Source organism: Mustelus asterias, chromosome 23, assembly GCF_964213995.1.
Source record: "Mustelus asterias chromosome 23, sMusAst1.hap1.1, whole genome shotgun sequence".
NCBI classification, from domain to species: domain Eukaryota; kingdom Metazoa; phylum Chordata; class Chondrichthyes; order Carcharhiniformes; family Triakidae; genus Mustelus; species Mustelus asterias.
Window position 1 is genome coordinate 67,889,323 of NC_135823.1, and position 26,796 is coordinate 67,916,118.

The 26,796-nt window shown below is 44.0% G+C and overlaps 1 protein-coding gene across 1 annotated transcript in view; it reads right to left on the reverse strand.

Annotated features, from left to right (window-relative positions):
- The window catches only part of shisa9a (shisa family member 9a), a 314,382-nt gene extending 296,151 nt beyond the window's left edge, over positions 1–18,231 (reverse strand). The window contains exons 1-2 of the mRNA XM_078239851.1: positions 17,494–18,231; positions 676–800 (exon numbers count right to left, since the gene is read on the reverse strand). Coding sequence (XP_078095977.1) covers positions 676–800; positions 17,494–18,032 — 664 coding nt within the window. The 5' untranslated portion in view covers positions 18,033–18,231. The remainder of the gene's footprint in view (positions 1–675; positions 801–17,493) is intronic.
- Positions 18,232–26,796: the final 8,565 nt, after the last annotated feature.

The following is a 26,796-nucleotide window of genomic DNA, read 5'->3' on the forward strand; positions in this document are numbered from 1 at the left end:
TACACTCACTAAAAGTGGGGAATGAATTGAACTGTCCATACATCCTGATCTATGATATATTCATATAGGAAGGTCACCAAGGAATTAATAGGGAAGTGTGCGAACCATGCAAGGCAGGTTAGTCAAATAAATTTAACCAGAATTTATTTTAGGAATTACTGATCTAAATTTACCAGATTGGGATCTTCATCAATCCAATTCTCTTTCCTAATTCGTTGCCTCTCCTTTCCTTCTTCAGCACCCACTTCTTTTCCCTCCACCCCAATCCAAACTCGAATGCGAGTCCTAAGTCTGATTCAGAGCAGAATCCTAATTCACTTGGTCTGGGAATGAGTAGTGAGACTATCAAAATTGCCAGAAACCGGAGAACCTGAGTCACCACTCAGTGAGCTTACGACCTGCCTGGCTGAATCTTAGATTTTGACAGCAGACATTGCGCAAATCAGGATTGGACAACGTTAGAACAAAACGCTATTAAATTATGGATTATGTCCTTTACCAAAGGGCTGCATTTCTAACTGAGAAATCTCCACGGATTTGACAATATTCCAAGTGTTAATTATTATTTTTAAAGTATGTCTCAGGAAAGCCATCGCGACAAAAGGAAGATACAATAACACCACAATTCATTCAGTTCCACCGCCCCACACAAGCCTGTCCAATTGTGCCACTTACCAAAGTTGTTCCTTGAGGTTGTGGGCTGCATGTTTTCGTGTTGCACATGAATGGCGACCTTCCCATCTCTCTCCACGTGATTGCTGGTGGACTGACCCTGCTGTTTCAGAACATCAGTCAGAGCTCTGGAAAGAGAGAAGGTTTTTCAGAAATAACCAAAGCCTTTCATTTTCCATGCTGCTTTGTGAATGAAGCACCCTCCGGTTACTTTGTATTTATGACGTCGGTGCAGTGCAATTTACATTGTTGTTGGAGTTGTTGCAGAATAATCCTATTCTAATGAGGCGTGAGCAATAGAGTAAACACCTGTTTCCACCTGAAATGCCCAGTGCACTTAACATGGTGCAGGTGGAGACTTTGCAATTGACTTTGTTGGAAGTGTAAATGATTAGTGACTTTTTTCCTGTTTTAACCAAAGAATCGCTCAATTTAAACATGGGCTGTTTAAGTGTTGAGGACTATACTTAAAACCATTAAAAAAGGAGGTTGTATGTTGCCAGGTTACCTGCAGTCACGTTTGTTGTCAGTACGTAGAGGAATAAAGCAAATTACCAATCCATTGATGGCTCAAGTGAGCAATTTCATCTTGCTTTCCGTGATCACCTGGCAGCAACGTGAGGGGGCTATGCAATTTTATTGAACGGCGAGAATTCTGAAGACACTTGCACCATGTGGCCTTACACGCTGTGTTGCACAAAGCCACAAGCTACATGAATCAGAAAGAATTCCACTTGCTTGATGTTCAACTCATTTGCAATTATCAATGCTGAATTACACAAATCAATGGGTGCTTCGCAGAGCTCATCGCAAAGCTTTCACTTACGGTAATCCATGGTTCCATAAATAATCAAACCAAAAAGTCAATCTCAAGAGTGACTCCTGCATGATCAAAGCTTAAGGGTTTCAGGATATCAATATAATGATGCTTTAGGTGCATTGACAAATCTGAAATGCACTCTGACCAGGGTATCAAGGGTTTTGGCAGTGCATTGCATGATTCAAAACTCTGCCCAGCTATAAATGTATGGTCATAGGGCACAGGGGAAAGGCCCCACATGCAGGAGGAGTCAGTCTAAATCAGTAATCTAGAGATCTGAACTAATGATCCATTGACATGAGTTCAAATCCCATCATGGCAGCTAAATTCAATTAAATCAAACCTGGAATAATATCAATAATGGTGGCCATGAAACTACCAGATTGTTTTAAAAACTAATATACATTTACTAATGCCCTTTATGGAAGGAACACCACCATCCTTACCCGGTCTGGCCTATATAGAGCCATAGAATTCCTACAGTGCAGAAAGAGGCCATCCAGCCCATCGAGTCTGCACCGACTTTCCGGATGTGATACTAGACCCACAGCACTGTCTCTTTACAGCCCTGATAAGCCATTCAATTGTACTCAAGGAGGACGCACAACGCCATTTTCTCAAGGGCAGTTAAGGGTGGCCAACAAATGCTGGCCTTGCCAGCAAAGCCTACATCTCATGAACAAATAAATAAAGAGGCTGGAACGGAACTCTCATACGCAAGGCCGTCTCTTAACTTTGAGATATGCTGGACACATAACTGTGCCATCTGCATCTTCCCATTTCCTCTGGCACTCTGGCATCACATCCTCAGCTATGTATCTGGATACTCTCTAACTGGCTGTTTAAAGACAGAATGTGACTCACATTCATGACAGTGCCTGTAACCGACTAGACGGGAGTTCATTGGATGTTCAAGGCAAATTTACAGCAGTTTTCCTGATATTGATTGGAGGGAAGAACATTTGAATACAACTTTAAGGGGCTGCAGTTGGTGAAGTGCCAATAAGTCCTCAAATTTGAGGAACACAGGAAAGAGAAGCCGGAATGAGAGGGAGGATAGTGGGTATCTTACAGTTGTAAGAGAATCCAGATTTTCTAACTAATCTGTGGACTATAGCAAAGAGAGATCAACTACTTGACGGGTGGCACGGTAGCACAGTGGTTAGCACTGCTGCCTCACTGCGCCAGGGACCCGGGTTCAATTCCCGGCTTGGTTCACTGTCTGTGTGGAGTTTGTACATTCTCCCCATGTCTGCATGGGTTTCCTCTGTGTGCTCCGGTTTTCTTCCACAGTCCAAAGGGGCAAAATTGCCCCTTAGTGTCAGGGGTCTAGCTGGGGTAAATATGGGGATAGGGCCTGGGTGAGATTGTGGTCGGTGCCAACCTGATGGGCCGAATGGCCTCCTTCTGCACTGTAGGATTCTATAAAGCAAATTGACATCACAGTTTGGAAATTCATGTGAGTGGCTCAAGCAATATGGAGGGAGATGGTACAGACAGTCCTTGGAAATTAATGCCACCTTGACCACCCCAGAACAATGTCACAAAATCACAGAGTGACTGCTGAAGTACCCACAAGGAGGAAGTTCTTCAACTCCTTTGCAGACACAGTGCAGAGGAAATGGGAATTAGCAAGTTGGATGTGAGCTGCCAGGGACAAGTCGGTAACCTTGTGTATAGGGGCCAGTTTAAGAGTCTAATAATTAGCGAGGATGGATTTTATGTGAGGACAGTAGAGACAGATTACTCTCCTGTGCTGGAGGATCACGTTTCAGGATTCCTTATCTTCCATCAAAAGAATTTGTAAGAAGTGTTACATTTCAGGGATGTTTTCATAGAATTGTAGAATGATTACAGCATAGGGGGGCCATTTAACCCATCAAGTTCTGCTGGCTCTCTGCAAGAGCAATTCAGCTGGTCCCTTTATCCTGCAGTTTTTTTTATCGACAAGTATTTGTCCAGTTCCTTTCTGAACGCCCCAATTGGATCTTCCTCCACCACCCTCTCAAAGTGCATCCCAGATCCCAACTACCTACTGCATTAAAAAAAAATTATCATGTCACTTTTGGCAAAGAACTGAACACCTTGAATCTATTTTCTTTGGTTCTTGACCTCTCTGCCAATGGGAGTTTCTCTCTAACTACACTGTCGTTATTTTAAACACCTCTATCAAATCTCCCCTGAACCTCTCTACTCTGACTTGAACCCCAGCTTCTTCAATATACCCACATCAATGACGTTCCTCATCCCTGGAACTATTCTTGTCATTTCTTTGCGCCTTTTATAATACCTGAAGTGTGGTGCCCAGAATTGGGCACAATACTCTAGTCGAGGCAGGACCAGTGTTTTTTTAAGCTTGTGTGTTCTATGCCTCTATTTATAAAGCCCAGGATCCCATATGCCCTTATAACTCTCTCTGAACCTGCCCTTTGTGCACAGTTACCCCCAGCAGTCTCTGCTCCAGCACCCACTTTTAGAATTGTATCCTTCATTTCATATTGTCTCTCCTCAATCTTCTTCCTGCCAAAATATGTCACGTCACACTATTCTGCCTTAAATTGCATCTGCCACATGTCCCCCCATTTCCACCCACCTGCCTATGTTCCCTTGAAGTCTATCACTATCCTTCTCACAGTTCACAAAATTTCCATGTTTTCTGTCACCCACAGATTTTGAAATGATGTCCTACTCAACCAAGTCAGGGCCATTAATATATATCGAGGAACAGTGATCCTCATACTGATCCCTGAGGGACACCTATCTGATAAATAACTCTTTACCACAACTCCCTGTTTCTGTCACTCAGCCAACTTTGTACCCATGCTGCCACTGTAATTTTTTTTTATTCCATGGGCTTCAACTTTGCTAACAAGCCTAATATGTGGCACTTCCTGAAGCACCTTCTGAAAATCCATATACACTACATCAACCGCCTTACCTTCATCTTGCTACCTTGTCAAAAAAGGCTCAATCAAGTTAGTTAAACATAACTTGCCTTTTTAACAACTCCCTGTTGGTTTTCTTTAATTAATCCACCCCTGTTCAGGTGATATTAATTTTGTCTCAGGTTTAAATTTCTAAAAGCTTCCCCACCACGGAGATTAAACTGGCTGGCTCGTAGCTGCTGGCTTGTCTTTACCCTTTTTTAGAACAAGGGTGTAACATTTACAATTCACTAGTCCTCTGGCAGCATCCCCACTTGTAAAGAGAATTAAAAGTTTACGGCCAGTATTTCTGCAATTTCCACCCTTGCATTGTGTAGCATTCTTCATTTCCTCTGACCTGGTCTAGGTGATTTAACAACTGTGAGGCAGCTTTTCTAATACTTCCCCTGGAAATTGTTAGCCCATCCAGTATCTCACTTAACTCATCCTTCACGATGACTTTAGCAGCATCTTCCCATAAGGACAGGGGCTAAGTTCTTATTTATTACAAAGATAAAAGAAAATTACTGTGGATGCTGGAATCTGAAACAAAAACAGAAAATGCTGGAAAAACACAGCAAGTCTGACAGCATCTGTGGAGAGAGATGAGAGCCGACGTTTTGTGTTTAGATGACTCTTCATCAGAGCTTATGAACTGCCTCAGCCATGCCCTCTGCCTCCAAATATAGATCAACTTTTATGTCCCTAGACAGCACCACAGCAGCAGCACAGTGGCACAGTGGTTAGCACCACTGCCTCACGGTGCCAGGGACCCAGGTTCGATTCTCGGCCTCGAGTCACCGTTTGTGTGGAGTTTGCACGTTCTCCCTGTGTCTGCATGGGTTTCCTCCGGGTGCTCCGGTTTCCTCCCACAGTCCAAAGATGTGCAGGTTAGGTGAATTGGCCATGCTAACTTCTCCCTCAGTGTACCCGAATAGGCGCTGGAGTGCAGCGACTAGGGGATTTTCACAGTAACTTCATTGCAGTGTGAATGTAAGCCTACTTTTGACTACTAAATTTTACTTTACTTTTTCCTCTTACCACACATATTCACAAAGAAAAGACTTTTGTTTTCTCTTTTATGTTATTTCCAGTCTCTTCCCATACTCTCGCTTGACCTCTCTTATTTCTTTACCCAGCCTGGCTCCTACTTTTATTATCCACCTGGAATCTATCTTTTGGCCCCTTTTTCTGCTCAATTTTACTTTCTCTTTTGCCACCCAGGAGCTCTCTGGCTTTGGTTACCCTACCTTTCCTCCTTTTGGGAATGTACCTTAACTGTACCCAAACTATCTTCTCCTTCAGGCAACCCGTTGTTCCATTATAGTTTTCCCTGCCAATCCTTCTTTCTAATTTTCTATTTTTGTTTCAGATTCCAGCATCCACAGTAATTTTCTTTCTTCTTTGTAATAAATAAGAACTTAGCCCCTGTCCTTATACCAAGGAGGAAGATGCTGCCAAAGTCATCGTGAAGAATGAGTTAAGTGAGATATTGGATGAGCTAACAAGTTACCTGGGCAGGTCCGAAGTTGGCCCTCCCCTAATTAAGCATTTACTCGACATTGCTTCCTGTCTTTTTCCAAAGCTGTTCTAAACCCTACGATACTATTTTTCACTGTTCCCTATGTGCACTTCATTTACTCACCCTACCTCATTCCATCGAAGCAGGATCCAGCTTCCTCAATGGGTCAGAAATATACTGATCAAGAAAATTCAGCTGAACACACTTCAGCAACGTTTCTCTTTCTCTTCCCTGCACACTACTGCTGTAAGAAGTTTAACAACACCAGGTTAAAGTCCAACAGGTTTATTTGGTAGCAAAGGCCACACAAGCTTTCGGAGCTCTTAGCCCCTTCTTCAGGTGAGTGGGAATTCTGTTCACAAACAGAGCTTATAAAGACACAGACTCACTTATAAGTCTTTATAAGCTCTGTTTGTGAACAGAATTCTCACTCACCTGAAGAAGGGGCTAAGAGCTCCGAAAGCTTGTGTGGCCTTTGCTACCAAATAAACCTGTTGGACTTTAACCTGGTGTTGTTAAACTTCTTACTGTGTTTACCCCAGTCCAACGCCGGCATCTCCACATCATCACTACTGCTGTCCCAGTTTATATTCCAATAAAAGAAGTCCCGCATTATCAATACCCTATAATTCTTGCAACTGGCTAATTCCCCTGCAATTTTAAAGCAAAATGTATTCATACAAATCAAAAAGGTGATTAAAAAACCAATAGACATGGTTTTTGAATCTGTTTCCTCCAAAGATTGTAACAATGAGCAATTTGTTAGCTTGCCTCAATAATGGCTAAATACCTAACAACCATTGTGTAGGAAGATCCCTCATCCTGGGCACCCAGCAGGGGGGGTTTGGCACAAGCTATTCTTTCTTCCACACAAAGGATAGATTTACAAAAAAAAATAGAGGGAGAGAAATACGCAGACAGTCAAGTTTTAAATGGAAAGACACATTTCCAGAAAGATCAAACAGAATTAAGGAGAGTGGTTATTTTTTTGGTCGAGTCAAGCAAGATACTGGGAGGGGGAGCCTGTTTCTTATTTTGTATTATTTGTAAAGAGAGGTTGCAATAGGCCTTTTGGCTAAGGTGCAAATGAGATCAAGCACTGGAGGGGGTGCAATGCCTGCTCCTATCAGCTTGGATCATATAGATCATAGAAATCGTAGAATCCCTACAGTGCAGGAGGAGGCCATTCGGCCCATCGAGTCTGCACCGACCACAATCCCACCCAAGCTCTATCCCAGTTTAGTTACCCTGCTAATCCCCCTAACCTATCACATCCCGGGACACTAAGGGTTAATTTAGCATGTCCAATCAACCTAACCCGCACATCTTTCGGACTGTGGGAGGAAACCGGAGCACCCGGAGGAAATCCACGCAGACACGGGGAGAACGTGCAAACTCCACACAGACAGCGACCCAAGCCGGGAATCGAACCCGGGTCCCTGGAGCTGTGAGGCAGCAGTGCTAACCACTGTGCCACCGTGCCAGTCAAGATCAAGCCTAAACTCATAACTATTCTTCTATAGGTTCCAGTACCGTGAAACAAAGTACTTAAAGATGTGTATTTGACTGCATCCTCCACATCTCACTCTACTGTGAGTTTTGACGGGTATTTGGGGGTAAATGCAAAACACACATCACAAAGGCATACAATTGCCTTGGCTTGGCTCATCTAGTGAGGTATTGGACATTGTGGACACACTGAGAAGCAAGATATATAGATAGCTTATGGGACGTAAAAAAAACTTGTTGCTCTCAGGAAAATATCCAAGACGTATTACATTTGTAACATGTATTAGTGGATACATTGGTGTCCATGACCTACATCAGCAGGCGGCTTCTTGCTTCAGTGATCCATCTTCAATTGCAAGTCTGGACAATGAATGTCAGCGTGCTAACTGAATGAGAGCCATCACAGTCAAGACTGACATCGACCAGAAATTGCTTTTCTGTTGTTTCTGCTCGAGTTTAAGGTTGTTGAGTTCTGAGAAAGCTGTATTTCTGATGTACAAAAATGACCAGGAGAGAAATTCAATTCATAAATCTGGAATTATAAAGCTGGTCACAGGAATGGTTACCATGAAACTATCATGGATGTTGTAAAAATTTATCTGGTTCACCAATGTCCTTCAGGGAAGAACTCGGGGTCATTGTTTGAGGATAAGAGGTAAATCTTTTAGGACTGAGGCGAGGAGAAATTTCTTCACCCAGTGAATGTGTGGAATTCACTACCACAGGAAGTATTTGAGGCCAAAACGCTGTCTGATTTCAAGAGGAAATTAGATATAGCTCATTGGGCTAAAGGGTCAAGGGATTTGGGGAGAAGGGAGGATTAAGATATTGAATTCGATGATCAGCCATGATCAAGATGAATGGTGGATCAGGCTCGAAGGGCCAAATGGCCTACTCCTCCTTCTAGTTTCTATGTTTCTATGAAATCTGCCATCCTTACCTGGTCTGGCCTATATGTGACTCCAGACCCGCAGCAATGTGACTGACTCTGAAATGGCCTAGCATTTCAGTCATCTCAGATCAATAATCTCAGCTCCAGGACATCACTACAGGAGTTCCTCAGGGTAGTGTCCTAGACCCAGCAATCTTCAGCTGCTTCATCAATGACCTTCCTCACATAAAAGGCCAGAAATGGGGATTTTCACTGATTACTACACTATTCCTTACTTCTCAGATACTAAAGCAATCCATGTCCAAATGCAATAGGATCTGGACAATATCCAGGCTTGGGCTGATCAGTGGCAAGTAATATTCGTACCATGACACGTGCCAGGCGATGACCATCTCCAACAAGAGTGAATCTAACCGTCACCACTTGACATTCAATGACATTACATCACTAAATCCCCCACTATCAACACCCTGGGGGTTACCATTGACCAGAAACTGAGCTGGACTAGCCATATAAATACTGTGGCTACCAGAATGAGTCAAAGGCTAAGAATCCTGCAGAAAGTTACTCAAATCCTGACTCCCCAAAGCCTGTCCACCATCTAAAAGACACAAGTCAGGAGTGTGATGGAATACTCCCCAATTGCCCAGATGAGTGCAGCTCCAACAACACTCAAGAAGCTCAACACCATCCAGGAGAAAGCAGCCCGCTTGATTGTTACCCCTTCCACAAACATTCAATCCCTCCACCCCTGACAAACAGTGGCAGCCATGTGCTCCACCTACAAAATGCACTTCAGAAAGTCACCAAAGTTCCTTTGGCAGCACATTCCAGACCCACAACATCTACAACTAGAATGGCAAGGGCAGCAGATACCTGGGAACACCACCACTGGAGGTTCCCCTCCAAGCCATTAACTATCCTGACTTGGAAATATATCACTGTTCCTTCAATGTCGCTGGGTCAAAATCCTGGAACTCCCTCCCTAACAGCACTGTGGATGTAGCTACACCACAGGGACTGCAGCGGTTCAAGAAGGCAGCTCATCACCACCTTTTCAAGGGCAACTAGGGATTAGCAATAAATGCTGGTCTGGTCAGCGATGACCACATCGCATAAAATGAAATTTTAAAAAGCAAGCCACTCAATTGAAGGGCAATTAGGGATGGATAATAAATGCTGGCCCTGCCAGAGATGTCCACATTCCATGGAACAATAACAAGAAAGAGATGGGCAAGTACAAATAAAGAGGGTCTTATGCTAACCAATGATTTTGATTTGATTTGATTTATTATTGTCACATGTATTAGTATACAGTGAAAAGTATTGTTTCTTGCACACTATACAAAGCATACCGTTCATAGAGAAGGAAACGAGAGAGTGCAGAATGTAGTGTTACAGTCAATGGGGATTAGTGTCAGAGAAAACACATCAGACGTATGAAGAAACATGGCGATGTAAAAGCAATCTATTGGACCATTTTATTAGTATTTAGAGTTGGAATTACAATCCTAACACAATTAGGTGGGATAAGTTTGTTAAAAGAATCAAGCAGAGATGGTGGAAAACCATCAGACAGATCAGCTGGGTGCTATATGCAGGAAGTAAAAGTTGTAAGTGTGGAAACAGTTAAAAATGCAGAGAGAAAGCTCTTATCAAATGTTATGCACAGGATAAATATCATTATGGCACGCCACAAAAATGATCAAAATAGACAAAGCAATTTGAAGGGTTTAGAATTACACTGCATTGAGGTAAATATGTAATCTCAATCATTTTAATACACTGATATATTTAAAGAAAGAGGAGCCTATTGATTTTTTTCAATTGTGTGCAGGGGGAATTATAAAACAACACCAGATAGACAGGAAAACATAGAAGCTTCTTTATGAAAAATATAACTTCAACCAAAGAAAGCAGCAAGATAGGGGAATTGGCACAAGGTTATGTTGCAGCTCAAAACTGTTGGGCACAACACCATGGATGGCGCTCTCTGTGTGCTGGGAAAACTTGTGCTCATATTGGAACCGTGTGATTAGAGGCTGTCAGAAACGGCAAATTACACAACTCAGCAGAGACCATCTGAAGTTAATAAGAAGGATTAATGAAAGACGGGGAGAAATATTAGCCAACAGAAAGTCTAGAGGAGATTACTGCAGACGGGAAAAGAATCCCAAACCAAAGAATAATCCTAAATAAAGCTAAGGGAGAGACGAGAGAAAGATCCTATGAATTTATAAGAAGAGGTGAAAGATTCTGAACATATGCCAGACATTTATACCTGGGAGAAGTGCAAGTCATCATGTAATTAGAAGAGAACTCAAAACTGTGTGTTATATAGGGAATGTGGTCAAGGAGACAGAGGAGCTTTTTGAAAGCTCACAGACAACAACCCTGCTTGTTGGAAAAGGCCAAATTGATTTGCAAATTGACACAAGGACAACTGTCTCTTGACTAGCCAATCTGTGACGTGTTTAAAAGGAAACAGGCCAGCTCAAAAACAGAATAAAAATAAATAAAACTGAACACAAATTGAGTTTGTTGTGATCTCCCCATCTTCAAGAAAAAAAGTACAGGAAAATTCATATGCAGTTTGAAAGCTTACAGATGCTCCACTAAAGCACTCTGCAATACAAATTCTTGAACTTTCATCTCAGGTAGACACAGACAAAACAGAACTGGATTTTCCTGAGCTTTTTGAAGATCACGATGGCACAGTGGTTAGCACTGCAGTCACACAGCGCCAGGGACCCGGGTTCGATTCCCGGCTTGGATCACTGTCTGTGTGGAGTCTGCATGTTCTCCCCGTGTCTGCGTGGGTTTCCCCCGGGTGCTCCGGTTTCCTGCCACAATCTGAAAGATGTGCTGGTTAGATGGATTGGCCGTGCTAAATTCTCCCTCAGTGTACCCGAACAGGCTTTGCGCTGGAGTGTGGCAACCAGGGGAATTTCACAGTAACTTCATTGCAGTGTTAATGTAAGCCTACTTGTGACACTAATAAATAAACTTAAAAAAACGTTTAAACTTCTTTAAAAACTTTTTAAGATCATAGTGAACTCACAGGTGAACATTGCATTGAACCTAAGCTCAATAAAAAGCCTTTCCTGCAGCAGTTTGTAGAATGCTTTCTGTTCTATTTTGAAGAAAATTGAAACAAGAAAGAATCAGGCTGGAGAAATTTGTTATATCAAGAGTAGAGGGGAACTACAGACTGTTGTGCAGTAATAATTGTCATCCAAACAGCCAGGTTTGTACAATGCAATTTTGACCAAGAATTGTGTGTCTGTCTATTGGAAAAAGGAGGTGATGCACTCACTCAGTCAGACTCCACCACCGTTAGGAGGGAAGGAAAATGTCTTTTTTCTTAGAATTAGTTAACAAATCTGGATTCTGACAATCCCATCTTTTGAAAGGATCTGCTCTGGTAACAACATCTACATATCAAATTCGGAACAGTTCCAACCGCATATGTCAATGTTCCTGGAAAGCTGCCAAGACATTGCATGTCAGACAGATAATACTCTAGTAAAAAGAAAGATCCAATCAGATCACAATGTGCTGAAGAAAACATAAGCAGAAAAATTAATTTGAATGGCCTGTTAAGGTTTTTGAGGATAGAATCAAATTCCCACAATACCTAATTTTTTTCTGTAGGTGTTAAAGTGGGTCACAACCATGCTCAAGAAATCTTCACCTATGAACGTGAAAGGAGGTTGCCCCTAACTGGAATCGTCAACTAGTTCATAGATCATAGAATAGAATCCCTACAGTGAAGAAGAAGGCCATTTAGCCCATCGAGTCTGCACCAACCACAATCCCACCCAGACCCTATCCCTGTCACCTCACATATTTACCCCGTAAATCCCTCTAACCTACGCATCCCGGGACACTAAGGGGCAATTTAGCATGGCCAATCAACCTAACCCGGACATCTTTGGACTGTGGGAGGAATGATGTGAAGATGCCGGTGTTGGACTGGGGTAAGCACAGTAAGAAGTCTCACAACACCAGGTTAAAGTCCAACAGGTTTATCTGTACCTTTAAGACTTGATTACCTGTAAAGACTCGCATTCTAACTATTATCTTGTAAATTGAGTTTGTGTCTTTATATACCCTGTTTGTGAACACAAGTCCTCACTTACCTGAAGAAGGCGCTTGAGGCTCCGAAAGCTAGTGCTGCCAAATAAACCTGTTGGACTTTAACCTGGTGTTGTGAGACTTCTTACTGTGGGAGGAAACCAGAGCACCCGGAGGAAACCCATGCAGACACGGGGAGAATGTGCAAACTCTGCACAGACAGTGACCTAAGCCAGGAATTGAACCCAGGTCCCTGGAGCTCTGAGGCAGCACTGCTAACCACTGTGCCACCATGCCACCCCACGTTAGTTAAATATGGTTTCTCCCCACTTTCAACGTACTCTGAATAAAACCAAAACATAAGTGTGGATTAGTAATTAATTGAGATAGTCTTGTTTTTAGTCTCTTAGGTACCTCGCACATGCATATACGATGGGAGGTATCTATCATTTTCATCTGGATTGGGAACCATCTGACTGTAAAAATCCCAGCAAGGAATATCACAGACCTCAGTATGAGGAGATAGAACAGATCAAGACTTCCAAAGACAACATTGTTATTTTACAAAGCATTGCAGTGACAGCAAATTTGGTGACAGGAAATCAAGGAGTAAGCTTAAAATATGAGTCAATCTGAATCAACACTGGTGAAAATAGAATCAGAGCTAGGCAACAGATGATTAACATTTGGACCATAACAGAAAAACTAACAGTTCAAGATGAGTTGCTTTAGCAAGTATTTATTTACTTATCGCTGCATCAATGCACTCTGAAATGCTTGATTGGTATAAAATGCCAGGGGATCTAAAAATGCAGAAAATTACTCTAGGAAGATCGATAACCAGATTTGAGCAAACAACTGGGACATATTTCACAAAGTGGTAAAGAAAATGCAGTTCTCACCGTGATGCATTCTGTTCTTAGAGTCCTACAGTGCAGAAAGAGGCCATTTGGCCCATCAAGTCTGCACCGACTCTCTGACAAAGCATCTTATCCAGGTTCTCTTCCTCCTGCATCTCCCCCTCCCCCTCCCCCTCCCCAATTCCTATAACCCCAGACATTTACTATGGCCAATCCACCTAATCTACACATCTCTGGAGTGTGGGAGGAAACGGGGGCACCACCCAGAGTGAAACCCACACAGACATGGGGAGACATGGGGCAAACACCACAGACAGTCACCCGAGGAATTGAACCCGGGTCCCTGACCCTGTGAGGCAGCAGTGCTAACTACTGTGCCACCGTGCCGTTCTACAAGACTGTCCTCCGTGAAAGGTCAAAATTAATCAGTTCAAACTACAAAGTGGTACTTATCCCCAGAATGTAGATTGTTTCTCAATGTATCGGAATCATTGTAATAACCTAAACTCCAGCTCAGACTGGAGCAATGCAGCTGAAGTCTGTGTGTTCTTGCAATGGGATGCCTGAACAAATACTCATGGAAGAATTGCTCATTATCAGAAGGAGTTTGGTTTTACTCAGCTTAGAAATAACCATAAATATCCACGAAGCAGAAGCGGAGTGAAAACTATAAAGGATCTAAGAAAATGAAAAATTCTATATTTGGTTCTACTCAATTACAATGACACATGACGGGCTAATGATCTATCCGTGCTTAACTGCTCATGGGAAAGCAACTGAAAGCAACCCAAGCAATGTTTCCAGAAAACTGTGCAGAATTTCACCATTCACCATTTATTGGAATATTTATTTGAAAGGAGAATATAAGTGGTTATTAAATCAGGATCATATTAGCTGTGTGTGATGTAATAAACATCAGGAAAGTGAGTGTATCTCACAGACTGGTTGTTGGAAAGAGATTAGAAACTGTAAGAGAAATATTTTGGAATAAAAATCACATCCAATGGCTGGATGCAATGTATGACCTGCAGTCCATTCTCCTACCTCAGCCCAAGCACACTGAATGAGTGGATTACACCCACTCTGCTGCAGGCTGAGATCGTAGAATCATAGAATCCCTACAGTGCAGAACAGGCTATTCAGCCCATGGAGTCTGCACCAACTCTCTGACAGAGAATCTTACCCAGGCTCCCTCCCTTGCACTGCCCCCATAACCCCACACATTTAGCATGGCCAATCCACCTTATCTACATATCTTTGGACACTAAGGGATAATTTAGCATGGCCAATCCACCTAACCTGGACATCTTTGGACTGTGGGTGGAAACTGGAGCACCCAGAGGAAAACATGGGGAGAATGTGCAGACTCCACACAGTTACCCAAGGCTGGGATCGAACCCAGGTCCCTGGCACTGTGAGGCAGCAGTGCCAACCACTGTGCTACTGCACCGTCCTTGAGAAACACGGGGCGACAGAGTTTACTGGACGGAATAGTTCAGGTCCACATTCAGTAAGTCACGTGGAGCTGGTGTATATCATTGCAATACTTTATTTGTATTTCATAGATTGGCACATAGACCCCATCTAGTGGATGCTGTGAGGAGTCTATTGGTGATGACAGAGGACATCATAAACAAGACTACAGAAAATGCTGCCCATGTCTGCTGGGTGTCACACTATGTGGTTGGGGTTTTTTTGGAGGGGGCAGGAGTTGCTCCATGTGCTATAGAGGGTTTTGTAACGATCATCAATTTGACCTGGGCACAGACTAACCTTAGACATGTACAAGGAAGGGCCACAGAGATTCAGCCTGGTAAACAATAACCTCAGTACTGCCGTGAAGCTGGTCTTCACACACAATTGAGAGTTTCCGAGAGAGAGCAGCGGAGTGAAAAACCCCGCAGGATTATTCGAGAACAGGTGTGTGTTAGGAGTGCGGAAGTTGTCGAGTCTTTCAAGAGAAATGGGACCAAGAGCCTCCCTCGGCTGCAATCAGCCCATGTGGCCGGGCCAGCGGGTTAGCCAGCGGGTTAGAGAGGAAAGCTCTGGGTGGGAGGGCAGTTGGGGGTAAAACATTGCGCAGCTCTCAAATTGCTGCTTCACCCACCCTCCGATATTCCTGAGCCAAGCAGCGCCTTCTAGCGAGCTGCGCCTGGGTTAACTCCTTAACTTCCGCGGAGGTTGGGAGCAACAGTGAAAGCGGAGCAGGAGGAGCGGGGAAAGATGTACAGCACCGTCTCGGTCAAACAGCCGGGTTTGACCCGAGTATCAGACAACTGTGTATGTGGCGGAAAGAAGCTTTGACAAAGGGTCATCGGGACTCGAAACGTCAACTTTCCTTATAGATAGGAGCACGGTAGCACAGTGGTTAGCACTGCTGCTTCACAGCTCCAGGGACCTGGGTTCGATTCCCGGCTTGGGTGGAGTTTGCACATTCTCCTCGTGTCTGCGTGGGTTTCCTCCGGTTTCCTCCCACAGTCCAAAGATGTGCGGTTAGGTTGATTGGCCATGCTAAAAAAAAAATGCCCCTTAGTGTCCTGAGATGCGTAGGGTAGAGGGATTAGTGGATGGATATGGGGTGGGATTGTGGTCGATGCAGACTCGATGGGCCGAATGGCCTCTTTCTGTACTGTAGGGTTGCTATGAGATACTGAGATTTTCCAGCATTTTCTCTTTTGGGTTGTATGTGGCGAGGTGCACCCAGTTGACGGGTAAGCTTACACATTACCCTGGACAGAGGTGTTGTTCGGGGTCTGTGTGTGTGTGTGTGTGAGAGAGAGGACCCGTTACTTCCCCAGTGCTTGACTGTAGAAAATGTCCCCACCGGCGTTAACAGAGGGACATTCCCAGGATACACACATGTCCATATAGCCATTGGCACAGTGATTGTGTGTGTGTGTGCTGTTGGAACACAACATTGAAGGCATCAGAACTCTGGTGTACTGAGTTGTCAACTGCACTGATTAATAAGCGACTCCTAAAACCCAGCATCCGAAACACCGTTAACAAGAAGTGGAAAGTGTAAACTATCTCTATGTCCCCCTGCTGACACACATCTCCCAGGAAAAAAAATCAAATGGCTTTTCCAGATCTCACCTTTTCACAGGTTTTACCCTAACAAATTGCATTATACTGGAAGATTTGGAGATATTTTGACAGCCCCGCCCGCAAAGGATCATGCCATGTGGCTTGAAGATAAATAACACGTTGTAATTTTAAGCAGAAATGTGCGGTAACTGGGTAACAGTTCCAATGGGAATAGAAAGGCAAATTCCCATCCGATTCTTAGCGGGGGGATTAAACGTTCTACCAGTTTGACACTCATTTTGGATAGGACTAGCTTAGACGTTGGAAGGATTTTTTTTTATATTCTCTTTGCGCAGGCACATTTGATGGGAGATGTAGCTTTGGGAATTTGGGGAATAGAGCTGGAAGCTCACTAACTCTGTCACATATCCTGTCACCCGCTACCCTGAAACTCTGCCTTGTGGCAGCTGCAGGGGGGGGGGGGGGGGCTGTGCTGATGTACAGAAGCAAAGTGAGAGGAGAAGCTGTTTAGAGCAACAAGTCTGCCTCTCTCCCTCTTGTGCAAGCCTTTAGCGCAACATCTACAATCCCACAATCTCCTGAATGCCCAGATGCCATTTCGCAAGATTGAGAAACAAAAGTTGTTTATTTGAGTGACCTGTAACCTCTTTGGCTAATTTGGCAAAGGGGGGAGTTGTTGATCACCCAGTTGCCAACTCCACCGCCCCCCCCCCCCCCCCCCGCCTACAGGTATCTCCTGTGATAATAAATAACTTTCAATAGAAAATAGGGTTAAAAATGCCCCGCGCCGAGTGTTTAACCTGAAGGAGAGGGGAGATAGCCTCTGTAGGGTACAGAGAAGATTTCAGATGCAGTGACCGGGGTGAGCCGAATGGGAACAAGCTGATTTATCCCCCTCCCCCCTGCCCCCTACCCACCCCCAGTTCCTGTCGTAGGGCCTTTCAGAACCCAGTCCAGACCGGGTCTCAGTCTTTCCCATTTTACCACTACCGCCCTTACATTGTTCAGGATTTCCACTGGACCCCGATTCCCCTTCATACAGGGGGGAGGGATTATAAATTATTTAACAATAACGAGAGAGTGTCGAGTGCCTGCGTGGGGGGGGGGGGGGGGGGTAGCAATAATCCGGGCCCCGGGGTGGGGGGGTGGCGGGGGGGAGTCTTCCTTACCTGGACACGTTGAGTTCTCTCTGGGGTCTCTGTGATTTCTCCAGCCCAAGTTTGGTGAAGATTCCAACTAAGACCATGATAGCCACCACGCCACAAATGAAATAGACGATTAAGTTAGTTTTATCCCGGGTGTGATCAAACGCCGTTTCATCGGGTCTCTGGGGTGGCTTGCCCACGTTGGCCCAGTTCGGGGTGTCATAGTTGGAGCAAATGCTCTGATCCAGCCTGGACTCTTTGAACTGGCAGCAGTACCTGTAGCCGCATGTCCCACAGCAGTACTGGTAGATACTAGTGTTGCAATTGAAAGCGGCGTCGAATTGGCCCATCACGTCGAAGTAGCCCCGGCAGCGGTCCGGGGTGGCCGGCAGCTCGGGGGTCCCGGGTTCCTTCGAGGTGTTCTGGCCGGAGACCACCAGGATGCCCCCCAGCTGCTGCCCGCCTTTGCCCTGCGCCATGCAGTCCAGCACCGGGCACCACAAGCCCAACAGGTCCAGCAACAAGTAGCGCAGAAGTCGGGGCTTCATGGTCTTCCTCAGCATGCTGTGTGTATGGGGAGACAGGAGCCGGGTGCCAGCGCTCACAGGGTTCAGCCTGCACCCTGGCCAGGGGCAAGCAGCGCACCCTCGCCTGATCCGCAGCCCAGAGTTGCGGTTTGATACCCCCTCCCCCCCCCCCCCCTCTCTCTCCTGGGGATAGCAGCTGAGGTGGGAAGCTGGGCGAGTGGTCAGTGGCTGGTCACTCCTCCAATCGCGGCCAGTCCATGTAGCCAGACAGCAACACCGGATTGAGGGGCCATCCGGATCTCAGCCTCAGGTTAAAGCTGACTCACAACAACTCCAGGCGACAGCTGAATGCCCGCGACACACATCCCCCCCGTCCCCTTACAGCAGATCAGTGAAAGTCAATGGACCTTATCGTCTCAAAGTTCCAACCTTCCTCCCGCCCCTTCTGCAGGCAAGCTTTAAAAAAACCCCTTCATCGTGACACACACAACCCTCCCATCCTGCGGGTTAATATCGCTCAGGTATCCACACAGTGAAGCAGCTCCTGTCACTGATATGGGATGCTAAAGCTTTAACGCCGAGGGAGAGAGAGAGAGAGAGCATCCAGTAAGTAACTCGCCGCTGTTCCTCACAGCTACAGACTGGAGCTCTCGCTCGGGGACTCAGAATTAAAGGGGCAATGTCTGTATTGATATATGTCGTTGCATTTAACAGCCAGTGACAAACTAAGAGGTTTACATCTCTTGGCCAAGTTATTCCAGTCTTTTTAAAGAAAAATAAAGTTTTAAAAGTTGTCACTCGCGCCTTTAGTAAATAAAGGTTTGTTTTCTGAGGCGGTGGGACCTACACAGTGGACTGCCACTTTTAGAGATTAGAGTCAACAAATCCTCAACTGCAACTCCTGCCATTTAAACTATAACTAAAACACTGCATCCCGACATTTTTAATTTGCAGGGTCTGCTCGTGTTATTTAAAACAGTTCCCAAAATCTGTCCCTCTCATCACCATCTCTGATCCATCTGCTGATTGCAAACTCTGCTGGGTGGGACCACAATCCCAGCTCTGAGCTTGTTTGGCACCCTACCCACTAAAACAGCTCCAAATACCAGAGAGGGAGAGGGGGACGGGGGGGGGGGGGAGGGGTCATCACTGAGAGCATTTCCTAATTGAGAGAAAAAATAGAAACAAAAAATAATCGCAATATCTTTCGACACCATTCGAACAACCAGCAAAAGATCCAGCTTCAACCCGCTCCCTCCCGTATCTGAATTTACTCGGGTGGTCGGGAGCTCAGCAGCAATGAAGTAAGATACAGATATTACTGACAACCCCGAGATCTCAAACATTTAACCAGAATTATACTCAATGTGCGTGAACCGATATAATGTGAATGTGGAAATAGTTTTGAGATGGTATATTTGCCGAATACAGTTTAGAAGAAAGTGGTTCTGGGACTCTTGCGGTATGAGGATAGATAGGTAGCTTCATATAATCACCGTACAATGGAGAATAACAACTTCTCAGTCTAATCTCCGAATGATCTGTTAACTTCAGTCAACACTTTGAAATGCAGTCATAAGGACAGTTTAGTTCTTTTGCTCATTACTCGGACAGCAACTAACTGGAGCTCTTAACAGCTTGAAACCCTCGTACATGCATTTCATCCTGGGTTTTAATTTTCTTCCAAAAAACCCGTCTAAATGAGGCCGTGTTGAAAAATGTCACAAGCTGGGTGTTCGGACAGGTGGGCAGTGATTCAGTGACAGCGCCAAGCGATCTCCTCAGAAACCACACACTCGCAGCTCACAAAACCAAGATGGGGAATTTCATGGAGGGGTTCACCTTGCCCCGCGGGCAACCCGCCTGCTTCACTCTGTTCAGTGCTGAGCAACAAAAAAACATGACACACCGCGGTGTTTTAAAAGCAAAGATTGCGGGACTTATTGCAGCTAGAGTGGGTTGATGTTTGAGATGTACAAGTTCACAAGAGTATATTCAACGCTGAAATGGAGTCTCGAATCTCAAAGTGGAGCAGCTAAGTCTTGTTTGTCTCGCTGGTGAATTCGGATGAAAATGAAATTACAGGAGGATTGAAGGCTCACTTCCTGAACCCTGGCTGACAGCTGCAATTGTTTTTATTTAAACGGGTGTTTTGAAAGTTCGCCTGGTCCGGGAGTGTTGAAAGCTGAGTGAGATGTTGGGTTGTGAGCAGTTATGTCAATGCAGAGGCTCAGAACTCTCGCCTGCCTGAGGATCCCAGTCAGTCAGACAGGGTGAATGTTGCAGTTATGGATTAATTGGTGCCACAATCGAGCCTCGGCCAATCCAGCACTGAGCACTCCTTACTTTGCAGAACAGTGCCTTGTTAACAGGAGTTCCTGTTATTCACTCCTTTTTCAGGGGTTGCCTATTTACAGCACGAAACCGCATAATCCTTTCAATCCTCTCTCTGAATTAATTTCTGAACGCTCCCCCACCCCCCATTATTTTCCAAAATAACCCTGTATATCTGTTGAATAATCGCGCATGTGAGGTGGTGCTGATTATAAACAGTAATGCAGTGAACTAGTTCGAATATCACTAATCCTAACTGTCACATCTTCCACCATCCACCACCGTTTCTTCCACAAAGCTTCAGATCAGCTTGCAGGCTTCTGCTAGTGTTAGTGCCACCCTGTAATTAGCTGCCAGTATCCTGAGTCAGCTGGCAAGTGATGTTCCTTTGTTTTGTGGAGCAGCACCTTGCATCAGTTCAGTGCCTGATTTGAGAGACTGAGAGCTTACTGCTTGGGGAAATCAGTGAAGCAAGTAAAAAGCACCCTGCATTTATATGGTACTTCTCATGGCATCAGGACGTTTTGAAGTGATTCACACTCAATGTACTAAGAACTGGCACAGTTGTAATGTAGGGCAGCAGCAGCCAATTTGAAAACAACAAGCTCCAACAAACATCAACAAGATAAATGAACATTTGTTTTAATGATTTTGATTGAAGGATAAATGTTGGCCCTACACAATCTTGTTCATCCACTGACCATCATCGTGGGTGTTTGGCAGTGTTCCAGTGGGTACAGAGGTGACTGCAGGAAAGTTCTGCTGCGAATAGGACAGGATTGTGCAGCCGATTGAGCTTTGGATGTTGCTGGTTGGGAATATCCTCTCCTTGTGTTTTCTCTCTGCCGCTGACATGTGCTTGCTTTCGAGGGAGGGTGCAGTTGCACCAGTTGCAGCTTCTTCCAGTAACCAGGGTTGATCTCAAAACTCCTAAATGAAGCCTTTAGAGCAGTGGTGGACAACCTGCAGTCCGGGGAGCCATATACAGCCCATCTGGGTTCTGAGTGGGGCCCATGAGAAATTTTGTTGACTGTTGCCCATATGCAGTTACCAAATTCCATTGGTTTCCATCCACCTACTTCTTTTTCCTAATGGTATTAATGAAGTGATACACAGGTAAAGCACGGGCAAGTGAAGTGAGATGCATTCTGATTGCTCACATTGACTGTGAGGACCGTGTGCTCCCTTTGCATCCAATCAAGTGTAAATATTTATTTTGTTTTTACCATTTGAAATCGATGATAGTTCCAACAATATATAAATGATTAAACATTTTCTATAACTCATTATGAAATATTCAGCATCTAATAAATGCATTCAATCTTATTCATGGGGTCATGGTTAGTGAACAAGCCCGCTGAGATGAAGGCGGGCCACTCATGCAACCCACTCACTAGTCTTGGCTGCCCATCACTGCTTCAGAATGTGCTTGTAACATTTCCTTTGACTGTCATGAGACTCAAGCTCTCTGGAGAAGATTCGCTTTGATAAGCAAGTGTCAGGCATTCTGGCTACATCACCAGCCCAACTCGGTTGTGATTGTCTCAATATGGCATCGATGCTTGAAATGCCAGCTTGGGTTGCGCTTCAGTGTCTGGTATTTTGTCCTGTCATCTAATCTTCAGAAGCTTCTGAAGGCAACTCAAGTAAAAGTGGTTGAGCTTCTTGGCATGACACTGGTACACAGTCCTTTTCATTCCCAGACAGATATTTAAAGTCTGCCAAAGGCCACACTTGTTTTGGCATTTCTTTCACATATCTCGTCATCAATATAGACAGCTAGAGAGAGTGTGCTGCTGTGACAGAGGCCACAATCAGATCAGCCATGATCTTATTAAATGGCAGGGCATGCTCGAAGAGTCTGAGTAGCCTACTCCTGTTTCTAATTCATGTTTGTATGTTCGTATGAGATAAGTGGGCTCCACAGCTGGCAGATTCTAGTCATGGACTGAAACTTTGGGCTTGAGATAGGGCTCTCCTGGAGCAAGCTGGTGTGTTACTTTTGTTTTCTTCATGCTGAGCACATAAGGCTGAATTTGTCACATTAGAGGACAAGTCCATATTACATTGCATATCCAGTTCTGATCCAGCAGCTAGCACACAGTCATGGGCAAACAGGAAATTGTATAGTATGTCCTTGGAGACCTCGGTCAGGTTGATATGTGATATCTGATTTGGATCATGGAAGCTATAGGATAGCATGCTGTTTTACATCCTGTTTCCTTGATCATTGCCATATTCTCTGGAAGTGATATCACAACCATCCCACTTTTTTCCAAGATAACATTACATACATTGAGTAAAAGTACATTCATAGTAGGAGGTTGTAGAAACACAAATGATGAGCAGAGGAGATCTATCTTTTAAAAGTTTAAGAGTCTAAATAATTCATAGGTCACTTACTAATCCTCCCAGATCTTGTGATGGTATAATCTTCCTGAGATCTAGACATATCATTTAGGTATTCTTGATTTGCAGGTGCACTGGCATCCTATGTATTACTGACGTGCTGATCATTTTCATGGCGGTCTTCTACAATATCACTTTCCAATTTAATGTGATAAACATGGACAGGAGTTGACTCTTAATTCTCTTAACAATCTTCCTTTATTTAACACTTTAGGTACCAACTTACAACAGTTGCAACACTAAATCTTTTACTGAACTTTAACTCTTAACTGAACAGTAACTCTTCACTGAACATCAGTTATTTAACTGAACATTAACTCTAATTCTTTAACTGAAAATATATACTACTGAGTTTAGAATGACGTGGCCAGATCCGTTCCCGATGTAGAATCTATCCTCATGGTCTTCCCTGAAGATGTTCTTCAGGGCACTTCTTGTGACGGTTGCTCTCTGGAATTATTGCTGCAGACAAAGGCTCAAACACATCTCTTTATCCTGAATTTACATTCTTCCAGAAGGTTCTTTGGCACCCAGCCAATAGAATTATTTGTGAATGACTCCATAATGGTTGATTTAGATAGCATGTAGTTCACATCGCCTTATGTGGGTTGGGTTAACGTATAAACCTCGGTGCCATAGAGTATAGCTCCAGTCAACTCCCCATATTTAGTTAATACAGGAAGCTTCAAATCACAGCTCCCAGACCAGATCATGGCTCACAGTAATACTGCCAAAAATTCCAGCATACTTAATTGTCAGTTACACCTGCTCTTTAAAGCCAACATTGCCATTAAAGTTGTTACAATAATTGTTGTAGTTGTTCTTTCTCTGTCTGCACATCTTTGAGGATGCCTGGGTCAGGGTGGATCCCCGAACTTGAACAAATGGAGACAAAATATTAATTTGACCTACATTCAGCTGGTATTTCTTGCTGGTGGAAATGGGCCCTTCACAATGAGTTGTTTCCATCAGTGAGTGTAGATTTCAGTCATAGAAACATATAAACAAGGAGCAGGAGTAGGCCATTCAGCCCTTCAAGCCTGCTCTGCCATTCAATGTGATTATGCTGATCCTCCATCTCAATGCCATATTCTCACTTTCTCCCCATACCCCTTGATGCCACTAATATCTAAAAAATATCTATCTCTCTCTTGAATATATTCAAGAGAGCCTTCAGGGGTAGAGAATTCACAGCCTTCAGGGGTAGAGAATTCCACAGATTCACTACTCTTTTAGTGAATACATTTTTCCTCGTCTCAGTCCTACTTGGTCTACCCCATATCCCCATATTGGTCTACCCCATAGACTGTGTTCCCTGTTTCTAGACTCCCCAGCTAGGAAAAACATCTTCCCTGAATCTAGTCTGTCCAACCCTGTTAGAATTTTATATGTTTCAATCAGATCTCCTCTCATCCTTCTAAACTCTAGTATATTCAGGCCCAGTTGGACTAATCTCTCCTCATAGGACAGTCCCGCCAATCTCAGTATCAGCTTAGTGAACATCTGCTGCAGTCCCTCTATGGCAAGTATATCCTTTCTTAGGCAGGGAGACCAAAACTCCATACAATATTCCAACTGTGGTCTCACCAAGGTCAAGTATAACTGCAGCAAGACATACCTACTTCAGAACTCAAAATCCTTTTTGCAATGAAGGAAACATTGTCTTCTTTATTGCCTGCTGCACCTGCCTTTCTATTTTCATTGACTAGTTTACAAGGACACCCAGATCCCTTTGCACATCCACACTTCTCAATATATCACCATTATATAATACTCTTCCTCTCTATTTTTTACACTGGTGTAATACTTCATATTTAGCCACATCGTACTGCATCTGCTATGTGTTGCCCCCTCATTCAACATGTATAAATCACCTTGAAGCCTCCTTGCATCTTCCTCACAGCTCACAATTCCGCCCAGTTTCGTATTATAGCAAAGTTGAACATATTATATTTGGTTTCCTCCTCCAGGTCATTTATACATATATTGTGAACAGCTGGGGCCCTGTGATACCCCATTAGTCGCTGCCCGCCACTTGGAAAAAGACCCATTTATTCCCATCTGTTTCCTGTCTGTCAACTAATTCTCAATCCATGTCAATACATTCCCCCATCCCATGTGCTTTAATTTTGCCTATTAACCTCTTATGAGCGACCTTATCAAGAGCCTTCTGAAAGTCTAAATACATCACATCCACTGGTTCTCCCTTATCCATTCTACTAATTATATCCTCAGAAAACTCCAGTAGATTTGTTAAGCATGATTTGCCTTTCATAAACCCATCCCATCAATGCTTTCCAAATGTTCATTATCATATCTTTTATAATAGACTCTAACATCTTCCCACTACTGATGTCAGGCTAACTGATCTGTAATTCTCCATTTTTTCTCTCCCTCCCTTTTAAAAAGTGGGGTTACATTTACCACCCACCAATCTGTAGGAACCGCTCCAGTGTCTGTGGAATTTTGGAAGATGACCATCAATGTATCCAATATTTCCAGGGCCACTTCCTTTAGTACTCTGGGACATAGATTATCAGGCCCTGGTGTTTTGTCAGTCTTTAACCCCTTTAATTTGCACTTTCTTACTAATAATGATTTACTTCAATTCTCTCTCACTAGACCGATGGTTCCCTAACATTTCTGGAAGGATATTTGTGCCCTCTGTTTTGAAGACAGAACCAAAGTATGTGCTCAATTCTTCTGCTATTTATTTGTTTCCCATTATAATTTCCCAGGCTTCTGACTGCAAGGGACTTACATTTGTCTTTACTAATCTTTTTCTCTTCACATATTTGTAGAAGCTTTTACAGTCAGTTTCTATGTTCTCTGCAATTTTACTCTCATACTCTATTTTCCTCCTCCTGATCAGATGTTTTGTCCTTTTCTGCTGAATTCTAAAATGCTCCCAATTCCCAGGCTTGCTGCTTTTTCAGACAATTTTATAAGTTTCCTCTTTGGATTTAATATTATCCCTAATTTCTTTTGTAAGCGATGTTTGAGCCAACATTCCTCTTTTATTTTTGTGCCAGACAGGAATGAATAATTGTTGTAATTCATGCACATGTTCTTTAAATATAAACCATTGCCGAGCCACCATCAACCCCTTTAGTAAAGTTCCCCAATCTAACACTGCCAATTTGCATTCATACCCTCATCGCCCTCTTTCTTTTGATTCAGGGCCCTAGTTCGGATTCAACTACTTCATCCTCCTTCTTAATGAAGAATTCTATCATATTAGGATCACTCTTCCCCAAGATTGTGAATTAATCCCTTCTCATTGCACATTACTCAGTCTAGAATCAAAGAACAAAGAACAGTACAGCACAGGAAACAGGCCCTTCGGCCCTCCAAGCCTGTGCCGCCCCTTGGTCCAACTAGACCAATCGTTTGTATCCCTCCATTCACAGGCTGCTCATGTGACTATCCAGGTAAGTCTTAAATGATGTCAGCGTGCCTGCCTCCACCACCCTACTTGGCAGCGCATTCCAGGCCCCCACCACCCTCTGTGTAAAAAACGTCCCTCTGATATCCGAGTTATACTTCGCCCCTCTCAGCTTGAGCCCGTGACCCCTCGTGATCGTCACCTCCAACCTGGGAAAAAGCTTCCCACTGTTCACCCTATCTATACCCTTCATAATCTTGTACACCTCTATTAGATCTCCCCTCATTCTCCGTCTTTCCAAGGAGAACAACCCCAGTCTACCCAATCTCTCCTCATAGCTAAGACCCTCCATACCAGGCAACATCCTGGTAAACCTTCTCTGCACTCTCTCTAACGCCTCCACGTCCTTCTGGTAGTGCGGCAACCAGAACTGGACGCAGTACTCCAAATGTGGCCTAACCAGCGTTCTATACAGCTGCATCATCAGACTCCAGCTTTTATACTCTATACCCCGTCCTATAAAGGCAAGCATACCATATACCTTCTTCACCACCTTCTCCACCTGTGTTGCCACCTTCAAGGATTTGTGGACTTGCACACCTAGGTCCCTCTGTGTTTCTATACTCCTGATGACTCTGCCATTTATTGTATAACTCCTCCCTACATTATTTC